Source organism: Tetrao urogallus (assembly GCF_951394365.1).
Source record: "Tetrao urogallus genome assembly, chromosome: 10".
Lineage (NCBI taxonomy): Eukaryota > Metazoa > Chordata > Aves > Galliformes > Phasianidae > Tetrao > Tetrao urogallus.
This window is the reverse complement of record NC_136823.1, coordinates 4,653,100-4,674,809: the sequence shown is the minus strand read 5'-3', so window position 1 is coordinate 4,674,809 and position 21,710 is coordinate 4,653,100. Positions and strand designations below refer to the sequence as shown.

The window sequence follows — 21,710 nt, the reverse complement described above, 5'->3', positions numbered from 1 at the left end:
ATTATACTGAGGAGTATAGACTTTCACAGATGGAGGAAGGATTATAAATATTATTAAATGCAACTTTAAGACAGATACCCTTTTTGATTGAAGAGACTCAATATCACAACTTTTAAGACAGGGTATATCTCTCGTAAAAGCAGAACATGCATTTAACTCCACATTACAACTTCTGTCACTAAATGAATAAATGAACAGCACTGTATTCCTCACACTGCAATCCATGAAGGAGCACAGCTATTGTAACTTAGACCAAGTTAAAATGATAACTGATTTTCTTACACCACATACTACAAGTCAACTCTTTTCTTCAAAATAAACACTTACAAATTCTGATATTAAAAAGTTCTGATTAATTTTCAAAAATGTCTAATCTTCAGTCACAACCAGTAGCAAAAACCACCTGGCAACTTGCATAAATGCTGTGGCTATAAGTTCAAAGTGGGCTCTGTGCTATCATGACTACCTACTGCTGGTATACTTTATCAACAGTGCTACACATTTCTAACTGGCTGTTAAAATGCATCCATACTGTACATCATCTGCCCTTAAAGGAAAAAAGAAAAGATTCTTACATCAGCATTTCTCGTTCTACAACACTTAAAGGACACCTCCTAACTCACTGTATGGAATACACACATGGCTCATGTAAATCATCCTGTAAATCAAACATTAATGGTTGATTCTACCAGTGATTCATTTACTCATGGTTGCACGGCTGAAAATAACCACCTGGTTTTCCTTTAATATCCAAAGCATGTTTTCTTACCTCAGCAGCCTGCGTCTCTTGATGTAATAAAGTTAGACCTGTCAAGTCTTCTAAGAAGGAATGCGAGGAATTAAAAACTTTAGCTAGGAAATTAAATCCTTCACGTTCATATTGGTCGAGGACCTGTCAAAAAACAAATGAACAGACAAACAGAAGAGGATTTAAAATAAATGATTCATCATCTTGTTTTCATCACAGAATAAAAGTAAATGTTTTCTGAGCATTTGGAAGATTAATACACACTGCACACAGGTAAAAATTACTGAAGAAAGAATGATCATTTATTTCACTTCAGTTTCTAAGTGTGGGAAAAGTGGAGGTAAGAAGGAAGAAACGTGATGTTTACCGTTTCCTGCTTTAAAGGTATTTTTAAGTGTGTAACAAAACAGATGACACAGAAAAAACAAAATTGTGTTCCAATGTCATGAAAGGATTTGAGTTACATAAAACACAGCAAAAGATTGTTCCAACGTATCACTTAACTAAAAGGCAAGGCTCTAGCAGAACAATTCTGCGTAAAACACCAAATATGCATTTATACAGAACACCGCTGCAGAGAATGCAGATGTCCATTCTTTCACAGTATATATTCTATCTCCATTATTTTGTGAGAGAAGCAGAAAGTTGCACAGCTAACGTATTCCTTAAAGATATCCACTCTCGCTGGATGGACAAGTTCCCTGCAACTGGTGGAACTCACTTCCTCCAGAAAAGAAAGAAAAAGAGCAACTGTAAGCACTGCACTTCTAATACACAACCTAACCAAGGAAGCTTTATTCCAAGGTTTGAAACAAACAGGCAATCCCTGTCCTCCTGGCCCCCAAATCATTTATTCTTCAGACAATAAGTAAAAAAATTGAAGGGAATGGTGGTGGACAAGAAAATGGTTTTGGTATGTATTCATTTATCTCAACCAGAATTACAACTTACACTCAACAATCTCACTCTCTTGTAATTTAACAACTCCTAAAGGCCTCACATAATCTTAAAACTGTGGGAACTTGCACAGTCAACAGCATTCTTCAGAAAAACAGGTCCAGTGAGCTCTTCCCCAAGTCCTACAGGAATTCGGGCTTGTCTCAAAAAACCACTTCCATTTTGCTGATAGAATTGTTAGAGTATATATATAAAATATATGTATATTTATATGAAAAAATGTCTATATAATATAAACAATATATATAGGTGAAAAAGAGTGGGCTCCTCATTCAGTCAGTCAAAATGTCCACTTAAGAGCAAAAGCACCTATTCCATACTTAGGTTCCAAAATGTACTAACAGAATCAATAGAAATAACCATAAAGAGTAAGAAGTCAGATGTAAGCAACTGTGACAAATGTTGGGCATGTTCTTAAACATGATATACGCATCTGAAAAAAATATTACAATAAAACTGCACTTTGAGTTCTTGTACTACATCTGGAGAAACTGCTCCTTATAAAGATTCTTTTTACTCTATTCGAATAGCTTTTTGTGCATTTGTGCAATGACCAATGCATGTGACCAGAAGTGAAAAAACAATAAACAGAAAAAAATGCTTAGCTGTATTTCATGGGATTGCATTTTTTTTGTTTGCATATTCCTGAGACAAACACGCTAAGACAAACTGCACGTGATGCAATGCAGAGATTTCAAAAACTGCAGTATCCACTTGATAAGCATCCTCCTAATATCCACTATACACACCGTGAAATTACAGTATAGGTAAGTATATATATTTTGATGACTATTTCATGTTCCAAAACTCTATGATACCAGATGTGCTGAGGTCTCTTGCATTTGGCTCTTTGTGAAACGCTGCATACACACCACAGCTTATAAAACTTTGGTTACGTTCACAGTCTTACCTGTTTGAAATTTGTGAAGCTAGCAGCATTATCAAATGTGTTGCTATTACTGATATTTGTTGGAACCACAATACAGAACTCAGGAGGCATCTTTTTAATGATGTTGGCCGGGTTACAGGCATATTAAAGGTTTTATGCCAGGTTTAATGGCATATTAAAACAATATACAGAAATGAAACCATAGTCACATTCTAAAACATTATAGCATGTAATAGTCTCTCCCCAAAGGTAAAAACCTAGAAAAGGCATACACTGTTGGGATATGCAAACAAACAGAATGGAACGGGAAATGGAGTGCAACCATACTATATACCATTACATATGTCTATTGAATAGCCCTCCAATCTTGTTTATTGTTACTCAGGTAAACATGCCTTGATCCTCATTTCCAAAGAGCCGTGACTCAAGCCTGAAGCACAAATTTCCAGGGATTGCTTCCTCAGTGAGTACATTGCTTCAGTCTGCCAGGGTCCTCCGTATAAACTGCTCTGGTTTATGACATAAATATGCATAACCTTTCTGCATTCCTTGCCACAGCTGTAAATGAATTCTCACATACTCAAATAAAGCAGGCCGCATGACTGCACCGACATTTAAGATGTTTAAGGTGAGTTTTGGATGAATCAACTGGAATTTTTTTCTTCAATCCTAGTATTGTAATTACTGCGGAAGAGGCTAGGAAGTCTCTCATGAAGTGTCTTTCAAAATGCATATTAGGAAAACATCAATAAGATCACAAAACTATGAGTCAAAGGAGTATAATTTTTGTACCCAGTGAATTGAATCTTTGGGTTTTTGGGTTTTGTTTTTAAGAAGTTATTGTCATGCCCCTGTCACGGACATAGATTGATCTGGTCAACTCCGTGACAGTTATACAGGAATATTTTACGTGCCCGAAGTTTTGCATTATGGAAAGATCTGAAAATTTACTTTACCTCCCCACAAAAAAGAAACTTCATTAAATCACGTTCTAGACTTCCTATAGCATTATGACGGCAAACTTGGGTTAAGGTAACAAGTCTGGCTGAGGAAAGATGCTATCTCAAAAATCTAAGCCTATGACAACAAAGAGTATTTTTCTTGTGTTAGCAAGAACCTGAAGAAGCCTGAAAAACTTTACTAAAAAAATGTACTTGCTGTTGAACATTTTTACAGTGGGAATGGTCTGCTGAATAGAATAACTGCTAATTAGCTTTAAAATGGAAATTCCAGCCATGTGACTCAGAGAAAAAGCTATCGGGGAGCCAAAGAACAACCAGGCAGCATCATTCAGCATGCCACCTGAACAGGAGCTGCACCATTAAAAGTAGCATACACTGTAATGAAATAGTCTTAATGTAGGCAGCAATTGAAACAACATTTCTGCCATCTTCAGGGACTTTATTTCCGAATTCAGATGATTAAAACTTTACAATAAATACCATAGAAGGAATAAACATTAACCTGCCCATGTCTAGCCTTTAGTATGCAAGTTCAGTGACACCTGTCATCTGATGAATGTAACACGGCATTGGTTTGTCCAGTCGTCACTGAACATACCTCAAAAGGAGAAAAGAACAGAGTAAAATACAACTCATCTCAAATTCATGTGCCAGAAGACCACACAGGCACACACTGCAGGTTGTCAGGAATAAAGCCAGTCTAGACATCAAGTAGCAAAAAAAAAAAAAATTAAAAAAAAAAAAAAAAAAACCAAAAAACTTAAAACATTTCCAGGCTTAATCGACGCCCTATTTGGAGCTGTGTGGAAAGGAAAATTTCTCCTCCTTAATCACGCCCAGCACAGTCCAAAGGCCCAAACTCCTGATTAGCATGAGTTTGCTTTTTAATTCTTCACTTCACTGCTAACAGCATACTTGGTACCAGTTACCATCTGAATAACTGCTTTCCAGAAGGACAGACACTTGAGAGATGTTATTTTTATTATTATTGATCTCAAAGTAGTGACTCTATGACAGCAAAAATGAAATAAAAACCCTTAGGATTTTTTTCTGGGAATAAATGTATCACTGTCCAGTCATAACGCTGATGTGTCACCATGTAACAATAAATTTTCTCAAGCAGAAAAAACTGCAAAGCAGCAACAAAAAGAACTAGAAGTAGTAATTCTTCTGCTGAGCAAGGCCAGCTGGAACAATACAGATTTATTACAGAACCCTCATCTTTTTCTCACTTGCAAGTCACTTTTCAAAGATCAAGAGGAGAATTAGACAGTAGCAAACCTTACGTGCATTATGTCTGTGAAAACTACTCTCAGGAGGACCCAACAAATTTTAACATCACCTTCTCTACCACATTTAAATCCCCTCCCCTGTTGACACCACAGCCTTGATTTCAGTCTCCATTTCACAGAATCAGGGCTACAGTTATTATTATTTCATACACAGTGGCACTGTAATAGGTGTGGACACACTTCTTCACAAAGCATTCCTAAAGACTTTTCTGAGTCGATATGTATCAGTTACATTTTCTTAGCAGTCATTTTATTCTTGTCTGTTTACCAATGGGGAAGAAAAAAAGAGAATCTCATGGTAGGAGAAAGAAACGGAAGGCCTGAGAGTAAAAACTTATTCCAAAATGAGAAACAGATGTACAGCTTTGGTGTTATATTCTTTTTAATAGCATTCTTTACAAAGAATTGCTCAGTAAAACGGCATTCAAAAAAGAGAATCTGGCTCCAGGAATGCTTTGCAGGATGAACGTTACTATATAGCTACAGAAGCATACGAAAACCCTTAATCACAACAGGCTGACGACTCATGTAATACTGGCTTAGTTCTGTCACAAATTTTTAGTGTTTTTTTTTGTTTTGTTTTTTGTTTTGTTTTGTTTTAAAGAAACCCAGTATTTAAGTATCAAGCATATTTAGAGCCTAGGTATTGCTTTGCTTCCACAAAAAAAGTTTCAGGTTAATATTAGTATAATTATTGTAAAAAAAAAAAAAAAAAAAAAAAAAAGAACAAAAAACCATGGATAACATACCTCAAAAACAACAAGGCTGCTGTGTTTAACTCAGCTTTCAAAGCCTCCCTCTCAAAGGTAACAAACAAGTACAAACCCAGATATATCTCTGCAGACTGTTATCTATCTATCAGAGACAGTGGAGAACAAGTAGAACATCAGAGTGAATCTCAGCACGCTGAAAACAGAAATTTTGGTTTCAACATCTGCCTGGAAAATTAGATAAAAACAAGTTGCCGGATTTCAAACTTTTCAAAGCCGGATATAACTGCAGTTAAAACAGAAAATTTAGCAGAAGACTATAAAGCTGTGGAGAATTCTCTTAAGTGAGAAGGCAGTACGATGAAGTACAAGAGCCATCACAATGGGTGCAGGCAGTTGCAAAGGCGACAGTGCTAAAATCTCAGTATTTTTACCAGGAGACCCGTAAATTGGTTTCCTAAAAATATATATGTATATTTCCTTGGCTCCTAGAGTCCTGCTGTTTCATGAGGGTCTCAATTTTTCCTGCCATTTAGTCCTTAGAAGTTGTAAAAAAGAAAAAAAAGCCCAATAAAGCAATCCTGTGATCCATTCTAAAAATGCACAGCCTAATAAGGTCATCCATCCATGACAAACACCACAAGAAAACTGAATTTTTCTGAGGACCATATGATTTTTAAGAGACTCAGTTCATGATTTGAAAGAGGAAAGTCTACAGAGTTATTATGAACACAAAGATGACTAAAGATGGATCTTCTGGTAATACTGCATTGAGTATTACCTTAATGTGCATATTAATGGCCATCCATACTTGGACATCCACACACAATGTACTTTTAAAATCCAGATCATAAAACAAAGTTCTGCGAAAAGCTTTATTCCAGGTGCAAGCTGAAGAAGGGTATTCTGAAAACAGTGGAAGGTTATAAACCGCAAGGCAAGGTTGACATCATTTTTGGCTGATGTTCAAATAATTAAAACTCTTTCTGCACGCACAGCTTTCCTCTTACCTTCTCATAATCACTACTGAAAATGAAAGCATATCAGTAGAAAACCCTAACGGTAATTAAAGTGCAATTTTATGTTGAAAACTTAAGAAATTGCTGATTTAAATTAGAGTAGAAACATGGTGACACAAATGTGTTTTGTCTGTTGCTGTTACCTGCGCTGATTTGAATTACAACTGATGGAAGATGGGAGCATTAGCTTATTGAAGAACAGCCAGACCCAAAAGGCCTCAACAGGATTTTTTTAACCTTGGATTTTCACTTTATTCTTTTAAATAATGAAGTGGAAAGGAGCATTCTTTAAAATGTAAGAGATCTCAGTTTAAACTCAATTTTGTCCAAACTGAATTCCCAAAATTACATGTGTTCTGAGATTTTCTGCAATAACCTTGACATGTTTTATTCAAGGGCTGCTCTGAAAGCAATGCTTTGTATTTTATTACATTAGCCCACGATGACAGCAGCAGATGTTGGTGGAACAGCAGTAGAGATTGAACCATCCCATCAATATTGTCACATTTTGTTGCTGTATGACAGATGGCAGCAGAGGGGCAGTCAGACAGAATGGTATCTCACACAGAAGTGAGTACAGAGCAAAGTGGTGCCCTTGAATTTCTCCATGTGGGGAAAAAAAAGGCACTCACTGACATTAACTCACACTTACTGAATGTTCATAGCAACCAAATCAAGGATGTGAGCACAGGGAGTGGTGCATTTCAGCAGTGGTGACACCAACAGTGGTCACCTCCAATAGTGCAGATTTGTACAAGCACAGCATGCAGGCTCTTGGTCATTGCTGATGAAAATGCACAGCTAGTGGTGGTGTCTATGCTGAAAAAAACTGTTTTTAAGCTGAGAATTAGCTCTATCAAATAGTGCCATTGTGCTCTTAGTTTCCACAGATGTAAATGGGAGGAATTACTTTCAGAGCAACGTACATATACCATTTTCCTGACACAATTTGATAGACCAATATAATACGTAAAGCACTTAGAATTTTATTTTAGCTATTTTATTTTCTAAACTATTTCTTGCAAACTGTTTGAAACAATGACACCTTCTAAACCCTTTCTACTGAATAATGTACAAACACTTAAGACATCCCCTGTCTGGAAGCATTAGCAAATACAAGTGAAGAGATAGTAGTGAGGGTGAAAAGTAGAAGAGAACACCATCAACTTAGATACGGAAAACAGAAATAGAAGAATTTTTCAAGTAGACAATATTATTAGATCTTGATCTATTTAAATTAGGATGCATATTATTCAGTCACCTAAGAGGCACCTCCTGCTTGCTCCACATTTTGCACTTGATGCATACTTACAGTTTTACTTTTATACCCATTCTGCTTCCTGTTCAAAATTTACGCTGATCAGCCCATCAGCACTTAACAACATATTTGGTTCCAGTCCATACTAGCATTAGTCACTATCTTGTGCATAGAAACTGCACGAGGTCCTCATTTTTGCCCCATAATGCCTGAGGTTACAGGTGAACTGTGGCAGGATAATGTATTCTTGTTATCTATATGTAAGGAGAGACAGCAGTACCACAGTTCTAATTGCTGACTTGAAGAAACAGTTCTGAAACTGTATTCGTTTTCCTCACACAAGACCTAAAAGCTGGAAGTGAAATAAGGGCACATCCCCAGATGAACTAAATGTTCTTCTGACAGAAAAGCAAATTCACTTGCACTGAATATTGTTTTGGTTCTCCATACAATAACATTTTATAAAGATGAGATGGTTCATCTCTGAAGTGCTTACAAAAGCAAGAAGTCAGTGCAGACTGAGTCCTACAAATGAAGTTACTTATTTCATCCAGCCCCTCCCTGCCATCAGCAATCCAGGAGTGAGGCCTGACCTGTCAGGCACCAAGGACTCAAAACTACTGCTTAATTAAAACTTGCTCTTGCCCAGTAGCTCCTAAAACCAGATCTCTAACTTAAAAATCAGAATCTTACAGATCACTGAAGAGCAGATTTATTTTTTCATCTGGATGCACTACACTACCTATACAATACAGCAATCAGAAGGAGGATAGCGTTTAGACCAAACTCACTGGATTTCATCAGTTTCAGTCATTTTACTATCATCCAAAATTCAATTTTCTTCACTCTTTTCCAATTCCAAAGAAAATACAAAAATGTATCTTGGAAGAATTTTGGCAAAGTCAGAGATAGATGGAAAGATTAAAAATGTATTAAAATTAAATCTTTATTAAGTTTTAACTGTTGAAACATGCCTAAATGAGCATTTGCAAACGAAGCAACAGTTGCCCAACGAAATGAGGCTCACAACTTGTTAAGTTTAACAACAGAAAATAGGCAGAGATGAAGACAGCCTCCTGTCAGAGTGTAATGAGAAGAATGCTGGAGAAGCATGCAAGAAAAGAAGTTGCAACAGATAAAAAAAATGAAGGCACTAAAAAATAAAATTATCTAGGAAAAGATATAGTCCCTACCTCTTTAATCTCATAAAATTGCAATATATAATTTGCTTTTATTTTCATCGTACATCATTCCAATATTAAAATCTACACATTTAAATACTATTTGAATATGATAGAATAACAAAGCAAGTTGTAATATGACATAAAGGATAGTAGAAAAATACAAACAGACTCTCACATGATCACCCACTTCCATGAGACAAGTGTTGCAAGAGCTGACCATGGAATAGAGGAAAACAGGTATATTTTTGTTCTTTCAAAGCATGTTGCTGTTACTTTTTGGCATGCAAAAGAAGAACTGTAGCCCAAATTGCAAATGCCCCATGTGCTGTACCAGATAAAAGTGAAGTGCATGTCTATCAGAATTATCAGTGCAAAAGGATGCTTTGGACAACCACCTGCATTCCTTAATATTTTCATACATTTAGAATCAAATTTCCATTCAACCCTGCCAATTTTTAAGGTTAGGATGTATATAAGAAAAATGGATCTGCTGATAATTAACACTCAGTACATAACTGATATGAATACGTATTTTGCCTCATTGCACTAAATATGCCAACACAGTAAAAGACTCTGTAAAATAGTCACTAATATTGAGGTAGATATGTTCCAGACAGCAGCATTTGAGATCCTGCCCTCCCCCAATCCTTCTTTGTTTATGGTTTTCTTGTTTGTTTTAAGGCATCCCTCATCTTACTGTGTCCAGATTTTCTTTGGTGAATACACACTGAATCCTTGGTATAACTGAATAATAATGAATAAAATACATTTGGCTGTGAGTATGCAAAAATGTATGGAAGTAAAAACTGCAAATATTCATATCCAGCAAAATGTACAACTGCCCTTTTCAGTTCCAGAAAGAAACCCACAGAATTATTTGAACTACATCTACGTTTAACAATGGTAGGAGGCCTGACATCACCATCATACCAGCACTCTCAGTGCTCCCAGTTTTATCTGGTTCAATATCACCCAACTTTGTTTCTGCAAGTCTTACACAAAGCCTGTCAGGATCATTACTTTTAATTCAAAATTATTTTAGTTCAGTTTTAGTTTAGTTCAGTTTTGGTTTTAGTGACGCACTGTAAGAACTCTACAGAAAGATGACAAAACCATTAAGTTGCCATTAGAATAATTTCAAACTGTATTCTGGACACAAATACTGAACAACACATCAATACCAGAAAATGATGGTGACGCCATTTCTTTCCTACTTACTGACAATCTTCTTACATTTTACTGATTATAATCAAAATTGAATCAAGTTGGAGGAAGAAAAAAACTCCAAGAATGTATTTGGAACGCAGCAGAAACACAACCAGCCAGAAGCAGAAATCAATTATTTTTAACACTGCCAGATTTCTTCCTCCTCTTCAAAACACTATTTTAATGTGAGTTAATATTTAAAAAGGAAGCTTCATCTTTTGTTCAGATGACAAAGATTTCTGTTTTGACAGGAGAGAAAATGGTTAATGAAATCCTTAACCATGTTACAACTGCTTAGAATGATGTTCTGCATTCATTTTGGATCACTGAAAAATGTTTTTTCAAAAAATATTTTCATGTTGTTTAACACAAGAACAAGGAAACTAGTTAACTCCATGATATAGACAGCCACACAAGCTGCTGCTTAGGCCAAATTTTATGATTCTTTGCAACACCACTTTGTTTCTTCTATCCAACATATTACTTTGCTAGGCCCACATAAAATCAACATGTTATTTCACTTAAACATCAGGAACCACTTAAATTCAACAAATAAAAGAAAGAGGATAATAAAATTGTTTTCTTCTCTGAAGAGAGAAAGCATGTTACTGCTAGAAAGGGATTCTTAATCCAGCAGCTCTACTGCTCCTAAACCAACAGTACTAACAGTACAATTACTGATTTTCTAGAGCAGAAGAAAGAAGGAATAAGACAAGTTTGAGTGTTATGTTCTCTTCTTGTTCCTTTTTGTCCCTTCTCCTGGAGAAACCATTATAATCATTCAAACAAAACTTCCATTGCAAAGAACACAATACAAGAGAGCAGCTTCTAAACACGCTCTGCAACAGGCCTTGCTCTTTTCTCCCTTGTGCCTCAAAGACAAGATCCCAAACCATAATAACGAGAGAAGGAATGCTGTTTTACATTGTTTAAACATTTATTTTATGCCATGTAGCATTTAAACTCCCCAAGTTATCTAATGGTTGCATCTGCCACCCAGGGAGCAAAGCTTCCGCATGATGAAGACAAATGGACTGGCTAGGAAAGAAAAAAGACAACTTAGGACAGAGGTCTGGGCAATAAAAGCTGCTTCTACTCAGCAAAACATAAAAGTTGCAAATCTCCAGTTCTCAACATTTAAACACAGTTGCAGACACCCACACACAAGACAAACATTTTGGCACTGCACACACAGCTGCTAGCCTCTGAGATGCTAAGATTTACTTGTCCTGAAGTCAGAAGTTTTGAAAATGCATCCTCCTCTCAGTGCTGAGAGGCCTGAGCCCAAAACAAGTCCTCACCCACAGGAAAATATTTGGATGAGTGGTTTAGTCTCAAAACACCGATTTTAACTTGCTGTAAGCCATGTCAGCTCTTAATATGCTAACAACATAAGCTAAGATAGTGTCTGACTGGTATGTAAAAAGGGACACAGGTTTCCCCCTCCAAATATAAGTACTAATAGAAACAAACCAGTCTCTGTTGTAACTCTGAATTAGTTACAATAGACCATGGGAGGATGATCAAAAAGAAAAAAAGTGAGCAAATTTTTTCTTCTTAAACATCATTAGTTTTCGGAAAACAACTCTCCAACTAGAGCTTTTAATTTGAAACATCTCCTCAATTATTATATGCTTGCTACATTTGTCTTAGTTGAAGAAAACAAACAAATTGATTAAAGAAGCTTTTTTCTTTAGCAGACATGCTGAAAGTTACAAGGAAGACATAACAGAAGGGCTAAGAGCAATGGCTCATTACAGATCGTTAGCATCGTGGTGCCTGGGGGTAGGGAGAAGACAACAAGTGAGCCTGCCAGCAGCAGTATTCATTAAAGTTTGAACCATCCTTCTCACGACCTGACAATTTTTCAGACAGCCTCCTTTCTATTTAGTACCATATGACACATCAGCAAGATTTTGGTTTCAATCCTCTCTCTGCAGACTCTCTGGGAGTCTGTTTGGAGCTATCTTCTCCCTAAATGTCAATCAGCCTGCACCTCAGAACTCTGAAAAACAGTACAAATCACTTTTAACTCTTATATTCTAGCAATAACACATCAGAATCTGTCTGCTTTTTGAGTTTTTGTAAATGATATGATTTAAGATTGAGCAGAAGTATTTTCTACCTTTCCCAACGTGGCATCATTATGCCCAAGAAGGTTTGTCAGACACTGTTGTCATGTGCAGTTCTACTTACAAATAATTCATAATGTCACGTATAGTTTCAGGTATACGACAGATAAGGAGCTCAATCTCCAAACTCATTAGGTCTCCAGTGCTTTCCTAAGATCCATTTTCTAATTCTCATCCATGCTGTCTGTAGAGACACCTCCTCCACCCACCCCATGTACAAAAGATCACATCTCTGATTCCTCACCCTTCTTTGTTCGCAAAATAAGGATAAAAGTTAATACCTCTTAGATTTGTGTTTGATCATATTGCTCTCCTCTAAAGGAACAAAGTTTGATTACAATGGACGCACCCATGGATCATTTTAGTGTGCGATGCAGCACTCCTTGCAAGCACCATAGCTTACTTCTGTTAATATCCTTTTGCTTGAGATAACAAAATGTAGCATAAGTTGACTTTATAATTGAAGTCTGTTAGTTTTGAAATAATAAGACCAAGCAATATTTTCAAGAACATGCACCTTCCATGCAATTGGGAGGAAAAAAACCATCCTCGTGGCAACTAGTTTTAAAATACATTATTTCAATTCTCTTAAAATCAACATCCAAAGAGCTAAAGGGCAGCCTGAAGTTTCACAGATTTTGGGCAAAACAATCCTGATTTCTCCTCCTGTCCATTGTTGAGGAGCAGGATAAAAAGACTTGATACATTTCTGTATATCACTTATCAAATAGCAATTTCCTATGTTACCTTAAGAGCAAAATAGTATTACATTTAACTCAGCATACTCAAAACACGCTTAGATGTATGAGTGATGGATTCTTTAAGCCTGAATGTAATCTATCCAGTATTCATACTCAGGCTGCACTGTGCACAGAAGTGTCAAACGTTAATATATTTAAGTTCAGGAAATAAGTTATAAATAGATTCAATCTCAACATCACAGGACAGTGACAGAAATAATTCTTTACATTCTTGTAAGTTTTTGCAGTGTTCATTCTTGAATGACAAACATTTCTCCCTGTAAGCCATGCAAGAGTTAGCTTCTTTTGTTAAGAATAAAGAAAACCTTTTCTCCCCCAGGACTTACACATCAAAGCAATATTTTAATTGAGAAATATGCAGGTTATTACTGGGAGAAAGAGAAAACCTTTCCTCAATGCAGCTAAAGCAAGTACCATTGGCATTGCTGAAATTAAAATTATATCAACTCAAAGTCTCTGAAAAATGCAGGTTACTGCCATTGCTGATCTGAACTTTATAAAGTAAAAATGCACGCAAAGCAGTTAGCAGATGAAAACAAACACATTATTATGTCTGCATGATGGTAGATTTCAAAATTGAGACACTCATAAATAACTTATGCAATGCAAGCACTTAGCAAATGTCACAGCAATAGCGTTTAATCTATTGTGAGGATGTTAAAAAGGGAAAACATCTACAAGGGCAGGAAAACATCTTGACTGGAAACAAACAGTGCCTGGTATGCCATCCCTGATCCTGGTGTCTGTCCCTTCATGAAATGCAGCAAAACTGGGGAAGCCTTTAAAGGTAGAGTCAGTAACATTACTGAGTGCTAAAAATCAGTAAGGGAAGTAGAAAAATATCTTACAGGAAAATTACAGTGCTTATCAAAACACTGACTATAAATCTGAACGTGAGAGAAAATATCTGTACGCTATACAAGAGAACAGAGGATAAGCAAATCCAAATTGGGCGGAATCAGCACTCTTTTCTGACATTCAACTCTGGGAATTCACGAGGAAAACTCATGAATCTACAGTTCATTTCAGGATGCACCAGGAGGAGCAAGAACAGGCAAATTTTCATTATCCTAAGTAAAAAATAATAAACTGCTAATGTTAATACAGTAAGATAAATATTCTAACATCCATGTTTCAAGGCATTAGCCAGATGCCTGGAAGGATCAAGACCACTCTATTTTCACATGGAATATGGTTTTCACCATAATATTATGAGAAAGTAACTTTATTTCACTCCCAACGGGTAAAGGGGCAGCTTAATTAGCACACTAAGTAATAAGTCAGAGATGTTTGTTGTTTAAGAGAGCAGTTAGTAAAATCAAGTATCCATAACCAAAGAACTTTGGACTCTCTCCCCTCAGAGAAATAACTTCACCATGGATAGAGAAGTGCAAAAGGAAAGCTTACAGTGCTCCTCAGACCTACTATGAAGCAGGCTAAGTGCAGTGCTGTTAGTTTGAAAGAAGATGCTTTCAAGAACACAATTTTTCTAGTTCAACACAAGAGAGAGGGGGAAAATCACACACAGAAAATTTGGCCCAGATGCTGTGATCATCCCAAAATTCCTCAACAATTGCCTGTGGGAAACTCCTCTGGCATGCAGCCTGGTTAGGACAATACTGGGTAAGGAACCACTGGCTGCTAGGGTGTCTGAGTTCTTCAGTTTCAGAAACAGAAAAAACTAAGTCATGACTGTGAGTCAAAACGAAGTGGAACGTAATCTCTAAACACACAGACCATTAGCAGCTTCTCCCAAGTCATCCAGCTGTACTACTACATTTTTTAAAGAGCTCCTCAGTCATTAGCTTTGTGTTTGAAGAGTGACAAGTGCTTAAGAACAAGAATGCTGACATAAGAACAAACAGAATGAGTTAGCAGCAAATCCAATCGTATCAGAAAGAACCTAGTTCCATACATTTGAATTTATAGTAAAGCTGGCATAAATGCATTTAAACAAACAAAAGTCATCATACAGGCTATAATTAAACTGGATTTGTCATTTCAAGGTATTAGCATCAGATGTCCAGATAATACAGGGTGACATACTCTTACACTAATAAACAAAGTTAGCAAAGTAAACAAATGCTGTGTTTCTACTGTAAGGAAATATGTGCGCCAATGAAGCAACTTTTTCAGCACAAAAGTAATTTAATCCTCAAACCACATGAAAAGTGATCTCTCTGGGAATAGCACAGCTGCTAAAATCCAAGTCACTTTTTATTAAATCATCAAGTCTGTTTATGTAAAACAGAACTCTCTTAAAATGACCTCCAAGAGGAAATGATTTGCTAACAAAAAATTGATACCTGCATTTAATTTATCTACATCAATGTATGTTATGATAAATCAATGTCCTGGGTCAGAGATAAAGACAAAAAAGGAAAAGCTTGTTCTAAAACTTCAACTTCAGAGACTCCAACATCATACAGTTTTTCCCATTTCTACATATAAATATTTTCTTTATGAAAGCAGCAGAAATTGCCAATCATACTTCTGGAACAGAGAGAAAATACTCTTTTTTAACTACTGCTATGCTTTCAACTACTTAAGACAGTAAACACGTTCCTAAAAATAACAGCAGATTTAAGTTCTGTGCCTGAACTTTTGAGGAGAAAATGGACATAAAAATTCCATCAAAACTTGTCAAACACACCAAGACAGCCTGAAAAAATAACAGGAATACTGTACAAAAATAGTTTCTGCAAAACATCTTAAGATCTCAAAAAAAAGAAAGGATAGTCCCTCAAGAGTTTTTGATAGCTATTTGAAACAGGAAGGATAAGCACAGTGGAAACAATGAAAAGAAATTATTGCAGTCAGTCTCTAGGTGCATAAAAGCTAACTAAATTAATGGCACTTGCAAGCAGGCCAAATAATGAGTCAAAACTTCTGAATCTTCATATCGAGTTATCCCAAAGTTTTTGAGCCTTCCACTACATGGCCATAGAAAACCTGCCAGAAGGACTTTTCAAGGCCACAATACAGGAAAACAATCCAAGACTAAAAAGGAGGCCTCACACAGACACATTTAGTGAGCTGCCCCAGTGTTCTGGCAGGACATAGGTCAGATTCTAGCAACAGCTGTAAATCCATTAGGTGACTCAGGACTGTCAACACTAGCATAAAAATGAAGCAGTTTTCTTAATAAAGAAATGTTACTGAAGTTGTTAGTTTTTTTTGACATGTTCTTTGTATGTTGTTTCATACCATAAAATACAAATTTAGACAATATATTTGTAATGACACTAAATTCAAGGCAGGTAAATTTAAGTTTATTCACTGGGCACCAAAAATAGTTTCTTAAAAAAACAGAACCAATTTTATTCCCTGCTATAAAGCTAGAAACATTTACCAGTATTTACAAGACAAAACATTTCAGAAATGCACTGTCCCTAATCTGCTGGGAGTTTTTTTTTCCAGTTGTGAGCAAAATCTTTGTTGAGATAGCATGCTAATAGGTTGTGTCAAAAAACAAAACAAAACAAAAAAAAAAACCAGAAAGCAGCTAAAAAAAGAATACAAGGGCAACAGAGCTTTAGCTAAAGTGAGAACATAGATTCCAAGCCTTAAGAAAATGTCAAACATAAAGCAGATTATAACATCTTATAAGTGACCCTAGAGCAAAGACATTCTGTACACAGATCAAGTACAACAAAAACTCAGACTTACTTTGGGGGAACAGGCTGTGCACTTATCAAATGCCAAACTGACTGGAAGAACATTATCAAATCTTGATAAAAAACCACGGATCTGGAAGGTGAAAAAAATTACAACTATAAAAAACAGGTTCCCAGAACATTATGAGTTGGACATAATTATAGCTATTCTTTATCTTTTTACTGAATATTTAGGGTAATACAGTTTAATACAGCGAAGATCACCACTAAGAGCTGTATTAAATTTATACCTGCATATATTACACTTCTATAAAGAAATAATGATACAACTATCCGAGCACCAGATTATTTAAGGATAGAGGCACAGCACCACCTGGCGTTTGAGCTATCAGACTGCAAAACTAAGTGACAAGTCGTGGTGTAAGAAGTTAAATCATTTCAGATTATACGTTAGAGGTGGACAAAATTAACTGCTGCTCATTCCTAGATTTTGCCATTGATACAACACGCTAACATGCGATTTTAAAATTCTAGACCATTTCTTGTAGTAGCATTTGCAGAACCACCCCCTACATCCACTGTAACAAGCAAAACCAAAAAACTCCATGGGTGTGAGGAGACAAACACCTGAAAGTGACCTGGAGAGGCTCCAATTAACAGAAAGGACCACAAGCGAACCTCAAGGACCCCACTTCATGTGATGATCCCCATGTTACTGCTTACTACACAACACTATAAGAAAACAAAAACAGACTAGTTTTACTTATTGCTGTGATTACTTGGAGATCACAAAAAAAACCACAGCAGCACTTTTAGGCTTTTCTGAATCAAAATTCATCTTGATCACACAAAAAGCTAACAGAACTCCAAAATTCCACTTACTTGAGAATAAAAATGTTTTTTGTTGGTGGTTTTTTTTTTTTTTTTTTTTTTTTTACTCAGAGTAAAACATGAATAAGCAATATAAAGCAAGAGGAGTGTAGAACTTCAAATACCCAGTGATGCATCCCAGGGTATATGATTACATTAAGTTCAGTAGATAGCTTTTTTAAAGACCCTGTCGATATAACTAATGAAGTCAGTCTATCCATCACTGTGAAAAATGGTATCCTAAACACAAATTTATAGCTGCAGCTTGGGATCAGTACATCATAAAGACTTCCGTGCTGCATCAGAAAATCATGGGTATTTTAGAGAACTGTAACAGTTATGAGTTGGTTGGATCTGATTTTTTTTTTTTTTTTTAATCTGTACTAGGGTTGAAAAGAAGAATACGAGCAACTTTGAGATGCTCATTCTTAGCTCTGATGAGAAAAAAGCAGAGGTTGTAATATTCATGCTGCCTGCTAGTGGCTCTGTCTCCAAATAAATTCCTGGTAAGTAGGCAGTGTTGGGATAGAAGCACTGCCAGCAACACTATAACCTTGGCTTGCATTACTCTTAATTATTCTTAATCCAAATATGTAGACTCAGTCCCTTCTGGGAATGGAATCAGATCAGCATACAGTACATTTTTAAGGAGGCAAGCTGTGATGTGTGTCTTATATCAGTACCAAGATTTTAGATGAAATCATTTTCTCACAGATTTCTTACCTGATGAGGAACAAGCCCAAGAGAAGTAGGTGGCTCATTCATTCTATCATCACTACTGCTGGCCACAGCATAACCACTGACAAAAATCCAAGAAGGAAAATTAGAACAAGACAACATACTGAACAGTCAAAGTTTCCAGTAAGCTACAAGGCATTTCATTTCAGCTTGCAATTTAGAATCTGGAAAGTAAGCTATCTGGAAAGTTTGCTTCACAGTAACTAAGCTCCAGCATGGGAATTCAAGAATCTTCAGAACCAGTCAGACACTTGTAAGTCACTTGCATTCAAATTTTAATTCACTTCCTCTTTCACTGCTTTTAAAGACAGAAAATAAACCTAAATTTCAGATTAGAAAATTCCATAGATATTTGTGCATCACATGCACTTAGTTTTAATTATGATTTTGAAATATTTAGCTTATCTTAACGCCTTTCTTGTGACAAAAATAGTTATGACAGCTCATCATTACATTCAAATGCTCTCTTGAGTAAGGGATCTATTCACAGAAAACACTTTCTTTTGAAATATTCTCAATACTTTCATACCTTTAAAGTCAGAGAAAAAAAAACTTGCCAATCTCCAAGACAAAACTTTGATTTGATCATTTAGTTCTCTCTTAAATACCGTTACACTACAGTAAAACATAATACATGATCCATACATCACATTAATTTATAGGCAACATAATGCATTACAGAACTCCCCTACTTAATGCATAGCCCCTCCTTCTTCTCCCAAAAGATTATATAAAGTAACTGATTTCTCAAGGAACATCTCTTAAACACCACTCCTCTCTGAAATGACTCACCCTTCTGGATGCTGTAAAACAGAAACCATTAATTCCACTGCAAGAGCTCCAGCTATCATGGCTAATCCAGGTCGACTGACTGTACACTGCTGATCCAGGGTTCGATCCCTGGTGGACTAGAAAGATATATGATTTTAAATAAGTGATTTTGCTGTTCTTCTAAACAATATATCTTTAGTGACTTGCAATTCATTTCATTTTTGTTTTTTAACTTCCAAATAAAAGATAAAGTATTTCTTAATCCTGTGCAAATCAATGTAAGAGGAATCCTTGATGAAATGCTATTTAAAGGAAATAAAAATTCAATTCAACAAGAGATACACAATGGTCACCATTTGCATAACACTGTACTCACATCCCCTGGTGCCACAACATCATTGCAGAAATAGCAGCCCAGCTTGTAGCCAGGGATATTTGAAAAGAGCGATGAGCCCAAAAGGTCAGAAGGACCAGGGGCAGTGCTGAAACATGCGCTGCCAGTTTCTTGCTGTTTGGGTTTCTTCAGTCCATGTCTCATAACGACAAACGTGTCAAACCCCAGGGCAGCATTGATGACCAGCTATGGACAATATAGAGAACAAACCTGAAGTGAGCCAAAAGGAGAGGGGAAAAAAGACCACATGGTTTTCTTCACTGTAAATATCATACAGAAAAGCCCACACAATCTTTAGTCAGATGAATAACCTAATAACTAGCTATTTATCACCCTAGCCGTAACAAAACCCAGATTTTCTGATATGTGGCAAATCCCAGTTGTCAAGCATTAAAAGAACATAAAAATGTTTCAGAACATTTTTTTTCCTTTCTTTCTGGGAACTGATAAAAATGACTTCTTTTTTTGCACAAATTTAGGCATGCCTGTAGACAACACCAGAACACAAACTCCAAAAGCAGGTTCTAGTTTGCATTTGAAGACAACTTCAAGCCAACACACAGCTTCTCACTTAAGCGACTGAAATTGTTAAGCACCGATTTGAATCAACATCCCCGTATTTATATTTGGCCTAATATTCATACATTAATTAGTACTGCTATTGGAATAACTTGTTATTTCCAGCTCAGTTTATTTCTAAGTTTGCTGCATAATCTGTACCAAACATTGAAGCTCTCAGTGTTAAAATATTCCAAATGCCACTTAAATACAACAGTGATGATCAAGAATAACTTTTCATGTCCTTTGAGATACCATAAGCAATCTGTTCACTTCACTGTGGTCTGAAATAACTCCTATGTGACAAAGCAACACATCTGTTATTCAAAAAACTCTTTGCTCAGTGAGGAAAGCATGTAATTATTACTTATGGTCTTCATATGTATCTGTTTAGTCACATGGGGAGTAAAAGCAGCCATGATATAAAATTACTTTGTCATCATTTTCCCATTTTTCTTCAGTATGAGAAGTGTTGGGAGTAATCTGAAGTTCTATATGAAAAATAAGCAGATACTGAGAAAGTTCTGTTGTGACCAGAATATCATAAAGTCATCCTTAAACTAGTAGATTTTACCAAGATACAAAGGAAAAAAAACAGAAATAATGACTCTAGCAAGTAAAATATAAAAGATAATACATTGCTTAACATGCAGATATTTTCAGATAGAAAATTTGAGTACAACACTTCATCATTCCTCTCTCTTACAAACAGGAATTTATAAAGACAAGACTTTGAGGAAGCTCTCAAGAATTAGCCACGTTAACTTAATAATTTTTTAAGATCTTCCTCGGCATTCCAAATAATTTATGAATACCCATTTTCATTCTGATTGTAGTTTATTCTTTTCTCAACCGAATGTTCTCACTGCAATACTGGAAGTATTGGCTCAGCACAACAGTTTATTTTCCAAAAAAGTAATGACAAAAAAAAAAAGTTAACTTTTGGCCAGAAAAAACCCCACTGACATGCTTTTTAAATTCAGAAAGCACATTCCCATTTTTCATTTTGGGGATTTTGAAAGAGTGACATTTGAATGTTTTCAGTCCTCCTTACTTGTCTCAGTTTCACCAACATTTATATAGTTGCTTGCTAAGCAATGCTGCAACAGAGTCAAGGCCATTCTCAGGATGAGAACAGCTGACTTAAACTGGCCAAAGGAATACTCCATACCTTATTATATCAAATGAAAGGAGTTTTGAAGGGGATGGGAGTTGGTGTGATCCTCTTCCACTGCTCAGGGTGCTAGCTGGGCATTGGCTGGGGGTGCTGAGCTATTGCTTATGCATCACTTGTTACATAGGAATATATTTATACAAATAAATAGTTTTTACTTTTTAATTTATAATATTTATACATAAAATATCCTTTCTTTTCTCTATCTTAGTAAATAGTTTTAACTCAATCCATGAGTTCTAATTGTTTTTTATACACACTCTTCTCCATCCCATTGGGAAAGGGAGGAAGTATGCAAATGACTGTGTGGTGCTGGGCCACCTGCTGGGTTAAACCACACTACTCTGCTTCTCTTACATGAAATTACATTTGGAGATTCTTAAAGGACACTGAGGAGAGAAGACCCTAAGCAACATGCTGTAATTTGGTCCCAGACCAAACAATCATTTGGATCACATAGCCTTCAGAGG

General features: G+C 36.1%; 1 protein-coding gene across 1 annotated transcript in view; it reads right to left on the bottom strand.

Moving 5' to 3' along the window:
- Positions 1–700: 700 nt before the first annotated feature.
- ATG7 (autophagy related 7) overlaps positions 701–21,710 on the bottom strand; it is a gene marked incomplete at both ends in the record, with an annotated part of 35,165 nt that continues 14,155 nt past the window's right edge. The window contains 5 exons of the mRNA XM_079540588.1: positions 701–892; positions 16,788–16,868; positions 18,329–18,404; positions 19,136–19,251; positions 19,491–19,694. Coding sequence (XP_079396714.1) covers positions 701–892; positions 16,788–16,868; positions 18,329–18,404; positions 19,136–19,251; positions 19,491–19,694 — 669 coding nt within the window. The remainder of the gene's footprint in view (positions 893–16,787; positions 16,869–18,328; positions 18,405–19,135; positions 19,252–19,490; positions 19,695–21,710) is intronic.